Here is an 18487-nt window from a genome sequence, read left to right on the forward strand (position 1 = left end):
ATTATCAAAGATTTAATAATTAATGCACGTATTATATACACGCGTGGAGCTGAATAAGCAAGATGGCTCAATGCGATAATGACAGATGCAACTATACCAATCACAAACATTGCAAATATGCGTTTTTACAGTTGTAACGCTATCAAGCCTTATCAAACTTTTCGCTGGGAAAATCGAAGTCATCATGCTATGACATTAACTTATGCTTGCGCTTATGAAACTACTCAACGACTTCAACGATGGATCATAGAATTTTGGGGTACTAAACCTTCATATGAAAAATCTGTTGAAGTTTTCTACAACCTTAAATATCTGTCTAAAATGCATGCCATAGATATTGCATGTCTGGATGAAACGTTTCTTCTCAGAGTCACTCCAGATCAAATAAGAGATATTTGGGGTAAATTACCAGACCATCTACAAAGAAATAAATTAATTAAAGACTATCAATGGTGCAAGGAGCATTATCCAATAGAAGAAAAACTCAACGAAGATGTTTGCGGTCTCTGGCTTTATCTAATCCGGAAAAATTGTTATGAATGTCGACAGAAAACATAATTTGTTAAAAAAGAAAAAACTTACTCAGAATAAATAATACTAATGTAAAGTGAAATGATATAAATAAATAAACATTAAATAATTTTCATTCGTTTTATTGTTGTATTTCCTTTCCATTACAATTTTGTTATTTTTCTTACAGTACTACTTATTGGATTATATTCAATAATACGATCATGTAATATAAGGCAGTATGCAGTTGTTTGATCGGGAAGCTGATTTTCTGATTCAAATTCAATTCGTATGTCAACAGGTCCTGACTTAATTGACTCATTCTGCTTTGAACAGTTGATAATGTAAAGTGGAGCTTCTTGTAGAAATTTAGCTTTTATCAATAAAGGTTCTGAATCTTTATTATAATATGAAGCTTGAAAATTTGTATACATCTCATATATTAAAGCACACTGATTTCGAGTAATATTAAGATTTAAATTACCATACGGATAACTTTGAGAGTTTAAAAATAGTTTAACATCTCTAATATTGCAGTGATCGAATTTGCTTGCATCGCTCGTTAAAACATTTTTTCTAGCTGTTGGAAATCCTAAAATTGCATATCGTGGTTTCTCCAGCTGTGTAGAAGTCTTGATGGGCCACACGTGTTTGGTCGTCCTTGGTAGCAGTGGGTATTCGTACAATTGCCATGTGCGAAAACTCATCGGAATTGTTGGATCATTGGCTATGAAATTCAATGCTTGAATTTTCTGTTTATCCGACATTGTGATGTATGGAACATTCCACTCCACTTTATTGAGAACAATCTTTACTCTATCAGCGACATCTTGAGCATTTGCAGGTTCATGAATGTATGCATTGGTGTCAGCATTTGATCTTATAATTATTAATTCATGTTTGGCATTAATAATAATGCGATTATAATCTTCAGCAAATCCAAGTATAAAACTCAGCGGTATAGATATCAAAATAACCATTAGCATTAGTTAGGTGCTAGCTGCTTGTATTAACCAACCAGCGTTCTCCATAATATTACTCCTACCAGAACTCTGAGATATATAATTTTTCATGAGACTTGTAACACCAACATTTTTACATCTATCGATTTCTACTCCATTGATTTCATAACGTATTTCCTCAAACAAATGACGAATAGCCATGTTAATTAATTTCATACAACCTGATACAGCTGTACCATCTTCTTTGACAAATTGTCCACAGATGTGCAATGAACTTTTACTTGGTAGAATACATAGATCTTGATGTTGAATGTTGCTTCTAATCTCATCACTATTATTGAATGTTGATGAAGTATAAGGTAAGTGTGAGTGAACTTCATAGTGAGAAACTGATTCATCAAAGATGATTGGTTTTTGAATATCTAAGATTTCCGCCATGGTGATATAATACAACACAAGTTTATCTTCTTTATTTTATCGATTTTCCACGTAATCTTAACCCAAGGCTTTTGAGGAACTGAGCGATCTGAGCTGTCAATACTTGAGACGTTGAGTGATGACTGACTGATTTCAGACATGGTGATGGAGTTATATAGCTACCACCAATTTTCTTATCAAAAACTATACCCATTATTTTTCTACAGTCTTACTATGTAGTCTTATTGTTATTGATTAACCTCGAAAATTAACTAATTTTTCGTCTTGATCAACTATTTTTAGTCGGAGATTATGTATAGACTTGACGGTGACTGGGAGATAAATGATCTGTGATGGTGCTTCCACAATCTTGTGCCCAGGCTTAACACGGGGGAAAAACTCATGGATTGTGTGAACTTTTTGATTATTCATATATGCACCACCAGTAATATTACACTCAACTCTTAGGGCGTTAATTTTTAGAATTGACACAGGTAAATCAGATTTGTGAAGTACATTTGGCTCCAAACGACGATTTGAAAATCCTAATATTTTAGCGATTGTGTCTTCACGATTAAAATTAACAGGTTTATTACACTTAATTTCACTTCGTACTTCGATATTATTTTCTTTTGAACAAAATTCAAAACCTTCTAGTATGTGTTTTTATATATAACTATTAATATCTAACTCTTCATAACTTCCAGTTGGTATTGTTATTACTTTGTCAGCCCACGCTTTACTCCGTGCAGCATCATTAGGGTAAGACTCCCAATCATGTTTCGAAGGATTTTTTCTGTCTGCAGCTTCTATATAAACCTTATTAGAATCAATATCGATAGTAGGTACTGAATTATAGGTTAGAAGTTCCACTAATCCCAAAACATAATTTTTAGTCGGTGATAACTCAATAGGTGGAAAATATTGAGCCTTCAATACAGAGGTGTCCCCCGAAAGTGTTAAGGTTAACGAGTCAGCCATAACTGATAACCAATCAAATCCTACACATCAATTTATAGTTGATTGCATAAGAATTTAAGACATAAGTGTCCACATACAACTGTATTATAATCTTGATATTTTTTATGGTTATATTTCACGCTACTCACACCGAGATATTTCATGAGATCACTAGGTGGTTGAAGATTACCAAAGCTATCAAAATAAATTACTTTATTTTTATATTTCTTGTAAGCAACCCAATGTGTACCATTTCCATCTTTATCATCAAGATTTATCATTGCAGATTCATTCACCCATGGCTCTGACTTTGGTAAATCATTTCTCATGAAAACCCCTCGAAAGTATGGAATTTTCAAAACTCTAACATATTTCATTAAATCATAATTTGAGAGTGATCGATGTGGTAGCGTTAACAGTTTTTTGAATCAGGACTTAAATATAGTCCCATTCCTTGTTTATATGGTTTCAAATATAACCCTTTACCAATAGCTATTGCTTCCATAGTAGCATTATGACGTTTGCTTTCTTCCAAATCACGTTTAGCTGATTTAGCTGTATTTACAGCACGTACAATGGATGCTATACCCCCACTTAAGCTATCTACTGCAATGAGTGCTGCGAAAGCTGGGATTAAAAATGGTAATATCCCACCAATTTTTGACGGTACTGGCAATACCCGTGGTAATTTTATATTTTTTCTACCACCAGCATCCTTCACAGCTTTTCGAGCTGCATGTAAAGCTGATTTAATTGGTTCAATACTTTTACGCATTGATTTATTAGCTGAACTTATTATTTTTCGCACTGATATTGGTTTTTTCAAGCTATTACCTTTAATTTTTTTCTTGAAGTTATTTTTTCCAACTCTTTTTTTCATTCCAACCCCTTTACGTTTTGTTCTTCTCTTCAAATTTTTATTTTTTTACAGATAAACCTATACCCAGACTTCTTTTAATTCTCATAGCCTTGTTAACACCCCAGACAACAGATTTCTCACCAAGACTAGCGTCTTTTGCGTGAAGACGCAGTGCAGCTTGTTGAGCCAGCTTTTTATCAGTTTCATGACGTGCCTGCATATTGCTAGGATTTTTAGAATAAGCAATATCATGCTCTTTACATGATTTATCGAGCGAATTTATACCAGGATCACCTCGAGCTAGTCTTTTAGATAATTTAGTGCCTGGTCCACAATACTGATATCCTGGTACGTTTAATTCTATTGGTAATTTATTGATAATACCATTAACAATACCTCCTCCACGTTTAATTTTAGCTTTAACAATGCGACTGTTCTTAACCATGGTCAGCTGATCACTGACTTAAATCATATAAATACTCAATATTTATAACGAATTTAGTAAGTTATGATTTGAATGTCAGCTAGTCAACATCATCAATCGATATCTCTTAAAATTAAGATGAAGTTTGAAAAGCAAACCACTAACTTACCAGTTATAAATTTTGATCAAATCGTACAAGGTGATGAAAAAAAAGTTCAAACGCGTCATGGATCTCTCTTACCAAATACTGTTCGAGCAATTATCTGTGGACCATCAAATTGTGGGAAGACTAACGCGCTTTTAGCTCTTGTCACACATCCTAATGGATTGAGATTTGAAAATGTATATTAGTCTAGTCAACAAGTGCCTTTTAGGTCGAAATTTTTTCGAAGGCTCGGAAAAATATGATTGAGGTGTCATTCGATTCGTTATCACATCTAGAAAGTTTTTGAAAAATTTGAAGATGCGCTCGCAAAAATTACAAAAGTTATAAACAATTAACTAAAAAGAAAAGGGGATTTAGTTTTTTGCTTATATCTCAAAAACTTTTTGAGATATCCAAAATTTGAAAAAAGTTCCAAAAAGAGGAGGAAATTTCTTAGAAAAATTCTCGACTCCCGGAATTTCAGGATAAATATTTATAATTTTTACAGAGGGCTGAAAATACGCCCGAAAATCGGCGCTCGGGTATCCCGAAGCCACGTCCCCTTGGTACCTTTTAACAAAAAATTTATTTTTTACCAAAAATGTATAACTAAAATTGGGAGTTCGAAGTTGTAAGCTCCAGGTTACATTAATTGATAAAGTTAGTAGACCAAATTAACGTTCTACTAATAAATTATTTGTATGAATTTATACAAGAATGTAGTTAAAATTTACTTATAAAAATATTAAATGCGAGGCAAATTAACAAAGTTATAAAGTAATTTAAACGGTAATACGACGGTACGTCTTGAATAAAAATGTTAGATGCTATTACGGTGCTCAGTTAAGAGGAACTAATTTTCTGATCAGAAGTTGAACTTGATGACAAGTTCCAAATTTTTCGTACTGCTAAGATCTTCTAGGGGTAAGGTGTGGAGTAAAAAAAATACAAGACCCTTGATTGGTAATTTAGGAAAAGTGGGTGTACAGGTAAGGTCTCAAGCAAAAAGGAAAATATCGAGAGTGAGTTAGAGAGAGAGAAAGGACTTAGATAACTAGATGCCAATATGATATACAGATGTACAAATGACTAATACTCCAAACCGAGGAAAAAACCAAAGCAATAAAACAATTAAAAACAGATGCGTTTTGGGAAAAAATATTTTACAATAGAAGGATTAGAAGACTTTGGAGTAGAGGATCAAGTTGTAAAATGAAACGAACCCGAATCTCATTACTGCTTGAATTTACAATCGTACAACACTAAGTTTAGAAGGTAATAAAGCAAGATACTTAAGTTATGGTAAGCTAAAAAATGATGAACTAAACAAAAAGTATGCTAGACATGAGGGTATCATAAATCTTATTATATTGGAGACGAAAAATTTATACTAATACAAAAATTGTTATAAAAAATGAAATTAACGAAAATGGATTAACATTATAAAACAAAAAATATTATTTAAACATATAAAATATTCAAATTAAAAATTGAAAACATTCAGGCACTTACAGAATAGACAAATAATATTATACCATTTTTTATGAAAATTTTTTTTATATTTTTCTATAAAAAATAGTATAAATTAAATAAACAATTAGTTAAGATCATGAATTTTGGGCTTTATTTATTCTTTAATTAATAAATAAATATTAAGTCTTAACATTTTTTAACGTATTGCAATTAGTTTACAAGATAATTGAACATAACATAAAAAAAAAATTTTTTTTTCAGCACTTTTTTTTATAAAAAAAGTATAAATTAATTAAATAATTCGTTGATCATGAATTTTAGGATTAATTTATTCCTTGATTAATAAAGAACAAGTAAGTCTTAACTTTTTTTATCGTATTGCAATTAGTTAACAAGATATATTAGTTTGAACATGAAAAATCAGGTGAGTCTAATTGAGTATAGAAGGCAATAATTTTTAAAATTCAATAAAAAATATAAATAAATTTTTTTTATGAAAAAAAAGTAGTATGAATAAAAAGTGGGCTATGCGCTGTCAGTTTGCATTGTGATCAGCAGAATCTGTGGAAAATAACATCTACTTTTACTCGAACTGCTAAATGGAATGCTATTGCTGCTTTTCAAGATAAAATCTTTAATGCAAATTCCAGTGAGTCGTGTTATATCAATTATTTGTCTGATCACGGTGGTATCAATGGTCCCAATACTATAGCTAATAAGTTTTGGAGTGATATTCCAGAATTTTTAGGAACAGGTATACGACCTGGTATGAATTATCGAATGATCAAATACTTTCGTAATCCAAAAAACACCTTATACATTGTAATGGTTGACAATCCAACATCTCAACTATTGGATAAAATTGTGACTAGCAATTATGAGTGATAAGAATAAATTATTACTAATTATATATACATAATAATCACTTAAAAAAATATGATTGAAGTTGAATGTATAATTATTATTATAGTAAAAGTATATAATAATGGATAAAATAACATTGAAGTTAGTATAAATAATAACAGTCACCAAAGTAGACAAATTTTCACATGCTTATACTAAAATGGCTAATGAAAAAGGTGTTATAGCTCAAGAGCTTCACAGATTAGCTCGAAGAAATTATCCTCGTCAACATGTTGACATTCGAGGGATTAATGAAACATGACAAGCTGATCTGGTTGAAATGAGTCCATATTCTAAATTTAATAATGGTTATAAATATTTACTTACAATAATAAACATTTTCTCAAAATATGCTTGGGTAGTCCCTATTAAAAGTAAAAGTGCTGATGACGTTAGAAATGCAATGAAAAGTGTCATACAACAACAAAACCGTAAACCGAAAAATCTACATGTTGACAATTCTCATAACAGCTGGTTTGATGCATCTGATATGTTAACTAATGATGTAAAATTATATATAAATAAATAAATAAACATGAGAATTATTTATATGTTTTTTTTTATTTCTATAAAATAACTCCTAACCTTATTACATTTGAAATCACTTATAAAATAGCATTAAGATAAGCAATATATAAAGTTCTTAATTATGTCGTGGTCTTTTATTAGACTCTTTATACTCCCAATGTAGTGTATCAGATGAATCTTCTATGAGTTTTCTTTTATTATCAGCCCAATTTAGCGCTTTTATAGATCTTTTAACTGTTTGTAACGGGTTTAAACCGTCCCTTGGTCACCCCTTTATTTAGAATTTATAATTAAGGGCGCCACTGGAATTTTTATCACGGTTTCCAGAACCGGTCCAAGCAAGAGAGATATCACAGGGTCAAGAGAAATTATAAGATTTGACATAAATAAAAACAATTAAAATTGGCATCAATTATCAATTTATTTTGACAATCTGACAATAATTAAATCTTAATTTAATGCTCACACACACACTCATAAAAGTTTCTTATTCCTACGATACCCTCATATGGAGCGTCTATATCGCAGTTTCTATCATAATTCCTATTCCTGTCGGTACCCTCATAAGGAGCGTCTATACCGCAGTTTCTAACTAAATCGCGCTGTCCACAGGACCCTCACGTTTTAAGACTCTAGATATGACCCTGGGTGGTCGCCCGGACCCCTGCCCAAGGTTCATACCGTCCTTAGCCCTTTCGCTGTCCACAGGACCCTCACTACGGGACTAAGGAACCTGAAGTCGACTAGGACAGAGGAGAATACCATGACACTAGTCGACAACCTGCTAATCCTGACCTCCTCGACAGCCCGTGAACGAGGAGTATATACTGTAAAATATTTTGCACACACACACGCACACAATTCTCAATAAAACTATTTATCTAATTTACAATTATTTTAAAATCCAAAATACTTTTTACAACATTACTTCCTGGGAATCAAATTTTCCGGTCCCTAGCTTGACTTCGATAAATAATTTTATTTAAATTTTGATTGCTTAATTAATAATATCACAGTAGCGTTTTATTCAACCAAAATGTTAGATTAATTAAAATTTACTCGAATTCAAACTCCCTGAATAATCGGCTTATGTCTATTTTGAATTCCAGTCAAAATTTGAGACTTAGTTTTCAACTTGGTAAAAATTTCCCAAGGCTAAATTTTATGTTGATTAATTTTGAACTCATCGTACTGGAATTTGACAAATTTATTTATCGAAGTTTATTGAACCAATTTTCTTTCATTGATAATTTTACTCTTGTAAATTTTGTTTTATAAATTAATTTACAACTTAACAATTTTAATATCCTAACTTAAGGAATTTGTGTCTATGATAATTTTATTTTATAATTTTTGAAAATTTTCCAGAAGTAAATTTTAATTTTCCTTTTTAATTCATTTTTACTTGTTGATTTTATTGGTCAATTTTAATCTAACTTGCACAATTTTCTAATTTTAGTTTCCTTTAGTTTTATTTTAATTTCTAATTTGTAATAATTTAATCGACAGAATATCGCTTATATGAATGATGCAGTTTGACTTAAATTTGTCAATATCAAATTTTCGGATTTGTAAATTTAATTTAGATTTATTCGACCAATTTTATAGTAATATTAATTCTAAATTTAACTTCCTTTATTTTTAATTTCGCAATTTTTTAACTTATTAAATTTTCTATTTGTTCGAATTTTATTTTAACTAATTTTGACTTCGACTTATAATTTAGATATTTTAATTAAATTCGAATAATTAAGTAATTAATCAAGTAGGATGATTGGAAGACGGAACCTGGCCTGTGCCTAGAGTTTCCGGGGACGACGCAATAATTTACCGAGGTTAAACTTTTGTACCTGAGATATTTTTTTTTTTGACCACTTCTTTTCTTAAGTTCGGCTCTCTTTGTTGTTCTCGTGGATTTCTATTAGAGGCAACTCTGTCAGCCAAAATCACGGTGTTTTCACTACTCGGTTTGGTTGCGTCGCAGCTCGGGATTTTCAACAATAATTTATCTGGAAATTCAGGCTAGTTAGAATTGTTATTATTGGATAATTAGGCTGGCTAAATGCCTAGCAGTAATTATCAAATTTTTAAGTTAAAATAATCGCTCTGAAGGTTCCACAGGAATCTCAGAGGAATATTAATATTTACCTGGTATTTTCAAAATCTCGTGTTGGTTGCTCGGGCTCCGGCTTCACAATATCGTTTTTCCGTTCGGCAACTTCACTTGTCCCTCGTGTGGGATTATCCCCACCCGCGGAACACTTATTTCCTAGGCCCCGGAACTTACTTCGTCAAATTTTCACTCCGCGAGCATCTCTGATCACAGCGCCCTATAATCCGTCGATAACTAACTGCGGCTAGGGTGAGGACCTTCAACGGGTAATGAAGGAGCCCCGTGACATGTTCTAACTACATGCTTTGTACTTTGAAAAATATGTTGATCACACTGTAGAGTATCACGCTCCATAAGACATTTTTTATAATTTTCAAAAGTAATTTTATTTAATGCTGATTTTTTAACACCTTTTGCCTTTTTTGTCAATCTATCTTTCTCCACTGAGGCTTCTGGAACTTTATAGGTATATTGTTTAACTCTCAATCCGATAAACTCGATCATTATGTAACCATCGTTCTCATCTTTCATAAGACCCAATTTTTTTTTGTTTATCAAAGGTATTTTGTAAGCATTATTTGGAGGATACGCTGAAGTGTTGAATTTATGAATGTCGCGTTTAATCTACTTATAAATATCATCAACATGAAAGTGATAGATTAAACTATCAGTATCTGTATATAATAATTTCGATTGATCTTCAGTAAATATTTTTTTTTTATATAATTATAATGAAAGTCGTAAATAAATGTTTTGGATAGATCTATAATACTAAAACCTATATAAATAGGCTTATTAAAATAAACATTAACTTTATTTAATTTAACAATTACCAAATTTTCATCGAAAATTGTAAAACTATGGAAATTTGGACGTGAAAGAAGATTTTTACACCCATATCGTCCAATCCACTGTGTAACCATCTTAACTTCCTTATGCTTTCGTACATTTTCCATAGTTTTACCAAATACATCATTATTCATTAGTTCATAGAAGTCTTTTTCAAATTCATTCTTGGCTTTTTGACGACACTGTATTTTTGTCAAAATAAGGTTTTAGCCATCGTGATTGTTTGAAAGTTAGAACGCGATGAATCTTAATAATTTTGAGACCTAAATCAAGACATTGCTGCAAAGTCTTATAATGAATAATATATTTTTCTTTGCGGTATAGTGTGGTACAAAGTTTTGATTGTTTACTACCCGGGGGTATAAAGTGTTCTGGGTATAATGGTAAGTCTTTATGAGTCTCATGGAGTTCAAGAGGATAGTCTAGATCAACTTCTAAAATATAACCAATTATCTCATCGGGATTATTGAAAATTTTTTGTAAATCAAATTCATAATACTCTAACCACTTGAATGATCCTTGAGGTAAAGGCATACTCATTGCTGCACCGTACAAATTATTGATATCGTAAGACATAAGATAAGATTCAGCTTCGTTTGGATTAAAATTATGCATAAAATGTCTTATACCTTTTTCGAAGAATAAAATCATTTCCAGATCATCTAATAAGTCTAACTTTACACCTGTAAGCTTTAGCATTGCGCTGAATGCAAGACCTGGAGATGTATAGTAATGCGCAGGATCCAACTCATATGTTTTATAACAGCTACTACGAAAATTCTCAAAAACGTCTGCTAATAATAAGACGTCTGTTTTTAAATATAAATCTGAATATTCTCCTAACGTTTTTATATTAAATTTCACCCAAACTTGCTTAGCATGATTATAATCTTTTTCGTCAACATCTGCATAATTGAGACATGAATAGAAAGATTTTTGGTCTGGTAATTGATTATCATTTAATTTATCAAGAGGTGATATATACTCATAAGGAAAAATACCTTTTCTATTCACAAGTTGAAACTGTGCAAAATTTGGAAAATGCGTGCGAGTTATTTTTTTATCATCATTTGTAAGAATGGATGCTAATTTATCAAGACTTGACGCCATAAACCGAAACGAATCTATGAATCTTAAGTTAACACATGTACTATGAATAGACTTTGTGAATGAGATGTATTTTTCCTTATTCACAGGAAGTATATTGATAGCCCCTTTAAATACCCTAGCTAAGGAGTTTATTATGAAGTGTACGTCATACCCAGACAAATTGTGAAATACTACTGGTATTGTATGAGACTGTTTATAATTTAAATTGCATGCTTGATGACTCGGACCTCTAAAGGCACCTGTTAAATGGCAATGATCCCTACACCTTATTTCATCTGGTGACTTGAACAATCCTCCACAAATGTGACAATTCTCTGCATTATTGAAATAATTTTCCTCTTCAACACTAAGCGGTGTCATATTCACAACATTCTTTAGAAGTCTATCAACTTTTCTACTGATACACTCAAACTGTTTTACTAACCAAGTAATACAGTCAGGTGCTCGATTTATCTCGAATTTGCTCAAAGAGTTATCATAATCACAGTGAAGATAATAAGCCACACTGTGAGGGATATGTTTATTTATATGTTTAGATGTTGGTTTATTTGTCTCTCCACTTTCACAATTATTTTCATGAACTAACACGCACTCGAGATCTGCATAAATGATGAAAGGCACCTTGTCTTTATGTTTAAAATCTTTAAAACTTAAGATCTTCTCATCTTCGTTTTCACCATTTGGTAATTTCATTATAACATTATTACACTTTAAGCAGTCCAATTTATGTTTATCAAAAGACTTTTGAAACTTAAAGTGACATAGACAACTAACACATAACCACAACTTGGAGCGAGATTTTGTAATTTGCGAGCAAACTAATCTGGAAAGATTTTTAATCAGAGTGTAATGAAAAATTGGTTGATAATTTTCGGGATTTTGATCATCATGTAATGATAAACCTGATTCAATCATTAATAAATGTATAGTTTCTATAGTACATCGATATTTACTCAAGTATAATGGTACTATAATACGTTGCGATATATTTTTCGAATGAACTTTAGTATTTTCATAGTCTATTCCATAAACATTTGTTGTTAAATCATTTAATTTTTCAAATTTATGCACATCTTTTAACGCCATTAGAAACCGTATACCGTCAATGTTAAATTTCGAGTCCAAATGCTTATAAGATGTAACTCTCAATGGGTTTGTATTCTTCTTTGCAGGATATAATGCTGCTTTTATTCACCATAAAAAGCAATATTTGTCTTGATTCTGGATATTGAGAACAGCTTTCCTGTTTTGTATGTCTTTGGGTAATACAGCGAACGTTGATAATCCACCTTGTAGAGGTGCAAATCGCGCGATGTCAACCACCAAGTTAATAATTTCATTTAAACTCCAACCTGAATCTTTTTCATTAAACTCTTCAATTTTTCTTAAAAGAGTTCCACATACGCTTTCATCAAACCACTGATCCAAATTAGTTTCCGGAAAAACTTCAGCTGTTGCACTTTTAAACGATTTATTATCTTCAATAGTTTGATCATTTTTAGAGTTTTCAAATTTACATAATAATGACATGCTGACTTTAAGATTCCCAATGCGTTGTAAATTATCTGTTATTTTCATAATTACAACACGCTTAGCATCATTCAAAAATTCTCGTAAATCAATATGTCCACGATTTACAATACAACCAGTTTGTACACGATTTTCAAATGCGTTCTCTAGATCAAGCCATTGGATTAAATTATTATTGCTTAATGCTGTACCAGTCACTCGCCCGCTTAGTTGCGAAAATTTTTCATGATACCAACATAACTGTGAAACATTTGCTTGGAGATTTTTACGCTCATGAACGCTAGCGTCTGCACTGGTTAATATAGTGTTGAATGGATTACGAGTATCACCACAAACTTGAATCCATCTTGTGAAATTTGCATCACTAACATTATTAAGCTTAGATAATAAATTATATGCTTCAGAAATGGTTGAGAGAACATTATTAAACTCAGTGATCGATATTTTTTTTTTTTTTTAATTTTAACACTATGGTATGCACATCACTGTGATTTTTAGAATTGACTGATTTAGAATTGGTTTTGACTAATTCTTATATATTTTAACGGGTACAGAAGCAGCCAATGAAAATTTACCACTGAGCTATTTTCAAACATGTTAACAGGAGTGGCAATGACAAATATGAGACCTCCGCATCGTCGGTTTATTTATTCTACCCCCTACATCTTTTTCAGATCCTGAGAATATCTTATGCAATATAAAGCTAGTTTTTAATGAAAAATTCTCAGTAATTACCCCCCCCCCCAGAAATTGATAATCATAATACATGCGAGAGTCTTCCTCAGTGCATCTGTGTTTACAGATCCTGCAAATCATTTTATGTAAATAGAGCTACTTTATGAAGGATGCTAATAGGTTTTGTTGAAGCAAACCCTTACATATGTTTTCTAAATGTTGAACGCATTTGAACGGTAATATTTTGGCATTATGTTTAGTAATAGAAAAATCATATATATATTAGTCTAGACAGTTCATGGGAAACTTTTTAAAAAATTTAATGAACTCTTTAAAACATATATTCCATGATAGGTACATATGTTTTCCAGATACTTTGAAAAAAAGGGTTATCTGCCGAAATGCTGGTAATTAACCATAACAAATATGGGACCACCGCATAACAGGTTTATAAAGTTTACCCCCACATGTTTTTCCAGATCCTGGGATTATTTTGTAAGTAATGAAGTTAGTTGAATCATGTGAAATCGTTTGGGAAATAAGGGTGTGGTTAGATCTTCAAAAATATTTGGAACTCTTTACGGATTTGTTAATTATATACATAGTAGGTGTGCTACTAGTAAACTCATGCTGCTGGTGAAGTCCTTTATATAGTGGTCCTCAAGAAAATATTCTTTATACTTGGAAAAAACCTCAAGTCTTCAGTATTGATTTTCCATACATCAGTGTCATCGTTATTAAAACTCGCGATTTTTTGTGGAAAGAATTTCTAAGTAAGTGCAAACATCGATTTTGATTGATTTTACCTAGATTATATATATTTTTTTTTCTTATAAAACTTTTCTATTTTTTCAATATTTATTTTTAAAATAATGAGTAATCTACAAAGTGTATATACATCCCATGAGTTTGGATTGCAACAACATGCCACGCAGCAGTGTTTAAGATTATTGATGATGTATGGAATCATCAAATTAACGTAATGGGCTTTGATTTATCGAAAAGTTATAAATTAAGTATTTTTGGGCAAGAGGCTGAGATACGGTTCTTAGCGAATGAGTTAGTTTGGTTTGCATTAACCAACAATGACTCTGAAAGAGAGTTGAATGAGGTTCTATACATCCATCTACGGCCATCAGAACTTGAATTTCTAAAAAATTTGGATTCAACTTCCGATGATGAGGTTGAAGTCATAGAGGATTCAACCAATAGTGGGACATCATCAGTACTAGTATAAATATCATCATCATCATCATCGTATGAAGAGTTAAATCAAATTACACGTAGTATATCACCATCGTCACCAACGGATGGTAATTAAAAATTTTTTTATAATTCATGAAATAATTATGAATTAATTATAATGTAAAAAATTTTTTTATGTTGCAGATAATCATTATCAATCTGAGATGGCTGAACTTAATCAGAACGAAACGTCATCATCATCGTATGAAGGAGATTTTTACAGTCCTGATTCTTGCTCAGATGAGGAGATGCATCAAATTATGCATGGTAAAACATCATTACCGCTAATAGAAGATAATTTATTTATAAATCTTTTTTATAAATTTTTTTACAATTCATTGAATGATTTTTGGATTAATTATAATGTGAAAATTTTTTTTATGTTACAGATTATCATTATCAAGCAGGAATAGATGTAGATTATCATAACAAAACAATTAACAATGACATGTACGAGGATAATCGTGATAAAACAATCAACCGTCTCATTAATGAAAACCTCTAGTTGACTCAACAGCTGGAAAATCAACAGCAAATGTATTGGGGTCGTCAACGGGCTATTAATAAACTTTTACTCCATCCAGGAGTAGTAGCCATGATTCAGGGGTAGAATTGATAATAAATAAATAATAAATCAAAAAATCAAATATGTATTTTTTTAACTTGAAAAAGAAAATGTTGTATGCAGATTAAGATGTAAATGAATTTAAAAAATAAATAAAACTCAAAATTATATCATGAACCAAATATTTTTTTTTTTTTGGTAATTTTTTCATAGGATTATTTTATAGTATTTATACTTTAATTTATTCATAGTTCTTATTTAGTAAGATTTATTAATAGTATTAAAATTTGATAAGATAATAACTCTATTTTTTTTACTTCTCTATTTATAAATATTTCTATTTCTAAAACAAATATTTATAAAATTCATATTATTTAATTATTAAAAATCTTCATTTTAAATTGTCTTTATTTCTAAATATTACTTTTCTCAAATTTGTCTATTCCTGAATAATTTCATAATAGAATAGAGATATTATCGTTATATTACTTATTAATAAATGATAGAGATATTTATGAATAGAGATAATAAAGAGAATAGATATATTAACGAATAGTTGTAACAAAGCATGCTCCTACAATTAATACAGAAAAATAAGGTTGAAAATAAATAATAAGATTTGGGTTTTTTTTCTGTTGAAAAGTTTATTTGAAATTTTATATATCTAAAAGTACAACTTAGATAGAAATATGTAAGTATTAATTGAAGACATAGTATTCACAATTTGATTGAATAAATTTAAAATAGTTTGCCCTCATCAAATGATTTGATGACAAATTCAAATTTATTATAAGAGCCACCATGATAAAGTAGATATAAATTATCTTCTCCAATGACTTTATGGAGTGATTCAAGTGCACCAGGATCATTTTGAAAGATGTTCGTTAAGCGCTTAGGTAAATAGATTGAAAACTCTCCATTGAGTGAAGCCATGATACTTTCATCATATTTTGTTGAAACACATTTCAACGCTGTAACGCTGTACTCCTTATTGACGGTCAACTCTGACATTTTTTTCTTCGGTATTATTATTATTATTATTATTATTTTGTTATTAAATGCTCAGGGGGGTTATCCCCGGAGTCTGATTCTTCGAGGGCCCAGCCTGAGCTCCATCCGTTACTGCTGGACCACTCCGCACAACAAGGCGGTTAGTGATCACAGCAGGCCAAAGTCATTTCCCTTAAGAGACGGAGAGAACCAAGTAAAACAGCCTTCTGCGTCCTAACTGCCAAGAACTCAGCTTTTGATGAGCAAGCTGGAACTTTGGCAAGTGAGGATACAAAAGACTGTTTCATCCCTCCTAGGACGCCAACAATCAGGACGACAAGCTTGACACGGTAACCTGGGTAAAGTTTGCCAATTTCAAACAGGAGATCCTGATATATTTGTCTTTTGTGCTCTTCTTTTGGCTGAGATGTTGTATTCAGCCGGGGCCGAGAACTCAATGACATAAATGTCACGAGTGGCCTTGTCGAAGAGCACAATATCAGGTTTGTTGTGATCTATCCGCCGGGTTGTTGCAAATGGCATGTTCCAATAAATTTTGCAACTGTCATTCTCAACAACCTGGGGAATATCTCCTGGCAAATAAGGCAGCACTGGTGTCACGTCAATACCGTAGCAATGACGAAGATAGTAGTACAGTACTCTCAGGGCAGCATTGTGACGCTGGATATATGCACCTCTCGCCAGCACTGGACATGCCGACAAAAGGTGCATAAGCGTCTCCGGATGTTGTCTACACCTCCTACAGGACGTGTCCGGAAGCTGCACCTGGAGCACCTTGCTGCGGTACTCAAGAGTGTTAATGACACCATCTTGGCAGGCAAATATGAACCCTTCAGTCTCGGACATCAGGCCCGCTGACTTTAAGAAGGAAAACGTCAGCTGGATGGACAAGCCATGATCACGCACGTGTTTAAAGAACACGCTGTGCATGGACTTGTCCATCAGTTCGCCAAGGAGTAGTTTTTCCTCGGCGTTCCTGATGACGCTCTTAAATTCCTCCTTTCGGAGTTCCATAAGAGCGTTTATTTCTCCAAGACCAAGGGTTCTTGCCGCATATATTGCTGCCTTATACAAGAATGACCCCTTATGCGCATTTTCATGTTTATGTACAATTTGCATAAGAAAGTCATCCTCGTCTGCAGTGAAATTGACAACTTCGTGAGTTAAACCCAGGACCAAACGGTCGTGAAGCCGCTCCAAACTCTGCAAACCTCTCCCACCGATGGACCGGGAGAGGTATAATCTGGCGACTGATGAATTGGGGTGCATGCTCCGATTCATATTAATGATCTTACGGGTTTTGATGTCGAGATCTCGTAAATCCTTTCGGGTCCATTTCAGGACACCGAAAGAGTATAGTAAGACTGGGACAGCGAGCATGTTAGTAGCTGAGACTTTGTTTTTGCCGGAAAGTTCGGAGGACCAAATTTTCCGGAGTCTCCTAACATACTCGCTCTGGAGAGTTGTTCGGACTTCAGAGACCGCATGCATGCGGTGCTCTTCCATTCCTAGATATCTATACAACTCCCCGGCGTCTAATTGGCTTAAGACGCTCCCATCCACTAATTCGACATCATTACCAGTATCAGAGCACTTACCCCTCGCCAGATGTACGACCGCACACTTGTCCAAACCAAAAGACATTCCGACATCTCGTGTGTACTCTGCTACGATGTTGAGGGCCGCTTGTAGATGATCTTTATCAGCGCTATACAACTTCAGATCATCCATGTAAAGCAGATGGGTAATCGAATAGTTTCGATCACCCGGAGGCCCCACAGAGTACCCATGAGTTTTACGGAGAGCAACAGATATAGGCAGCAGTGAAATGCAAAACAGCAGAGGGCTCAAGGAATCGCCTTGGAAGACCCCTCGTTTGTACTCTACAACTCCGGTTACGTGCAATGCGTTTCCACTTCCAATGTGAAATCGCGTTCGCCAGAGCTGCATTGTACGCCGAATACATTCCACTATTATTATTATTATTATTATTATTATTATTATTATTATTATTATTATTATTATTTGTTATTAATTGCTCAGGGGGGTTTTCCCCGGAGTCCGACTCTCCGAGGGCCCAGCCTGAGCGCCATCCATTACTGCTGCACCACTCCACACAACAAGGCGGTTAGTGAGTGCAGCAGGCCAAATTCATTTGCCTAAGTAGACGCAGGGATCCCAAAATGACAGCCTTTTGCATCCGCACTG

The 18487-nt window shown here is 32.7% G+C and overlaps 2 protein-coding genes across 2 annotated transcripts; both read right to left on the minus strand.

Annotated features, from left to right (window-relative positions):
- Positions 1–674: 674 nt before the first annotated feature.
- On the minus strand, positions 675–1277 carry LOC141524058 (uncharacterized). Its single transcript, XM_074237702.1, has one exon. It carries the CDS (start codon positions 1275–1277, stop codon positions 675–677), a length of 603 nt encoding a protein of 200 aa, XP_074093803.1.
- A 9025-nt stretch (positions 1278–10302) lies between these two features.
- Positions 10303–11946, minus strand: LOC141524059 (uncharacterized). Its single transcript, XM_074237704.1, has one exon. It carries the CDS (start codon positions 11944–11946, stop codon positions 10303–10305), a length of 1644 nt encoding a protein of 547 aa, XP_074093805.1.
- Between the last annotated feature and the right edge of the window lie 6541 nt (positions 11947–18487).

Source organism: Cotesia typhae, unplaced genomic scaffold (assembly GCF_013202065.1).
Source record: "Cotesia typhae breed Kobodo isofemale line unplaced genomic scaffold, CoteBio_Ctyphae contig_22, whole genome shotgun sequence".
In the NCBI taxonomy this organism is placed as follows: Eukaryota; Metazoa; Arthropoda; class Insecta; order Hymenoptera; family Braconidae; genus Cotesia; species Cotesia typhae.

Bases quoted from the DNA above. Each gene is read 5' to 3' on its own strand.
- LOC141524058 (XM_074237702.1), bottom strand. From the start codon at position 1,277: ATGTCGGATAAACAGAAAATTCAAGCATTGAATTTCATAGCCAATGAT.
- LOC141524059 (XM_074237704.1), bottom strand. From the start codon at position 11,946: ATGAAATTACCAAATGGTGAAAACGAAGATGAGAAGATCTTAAGTTTT.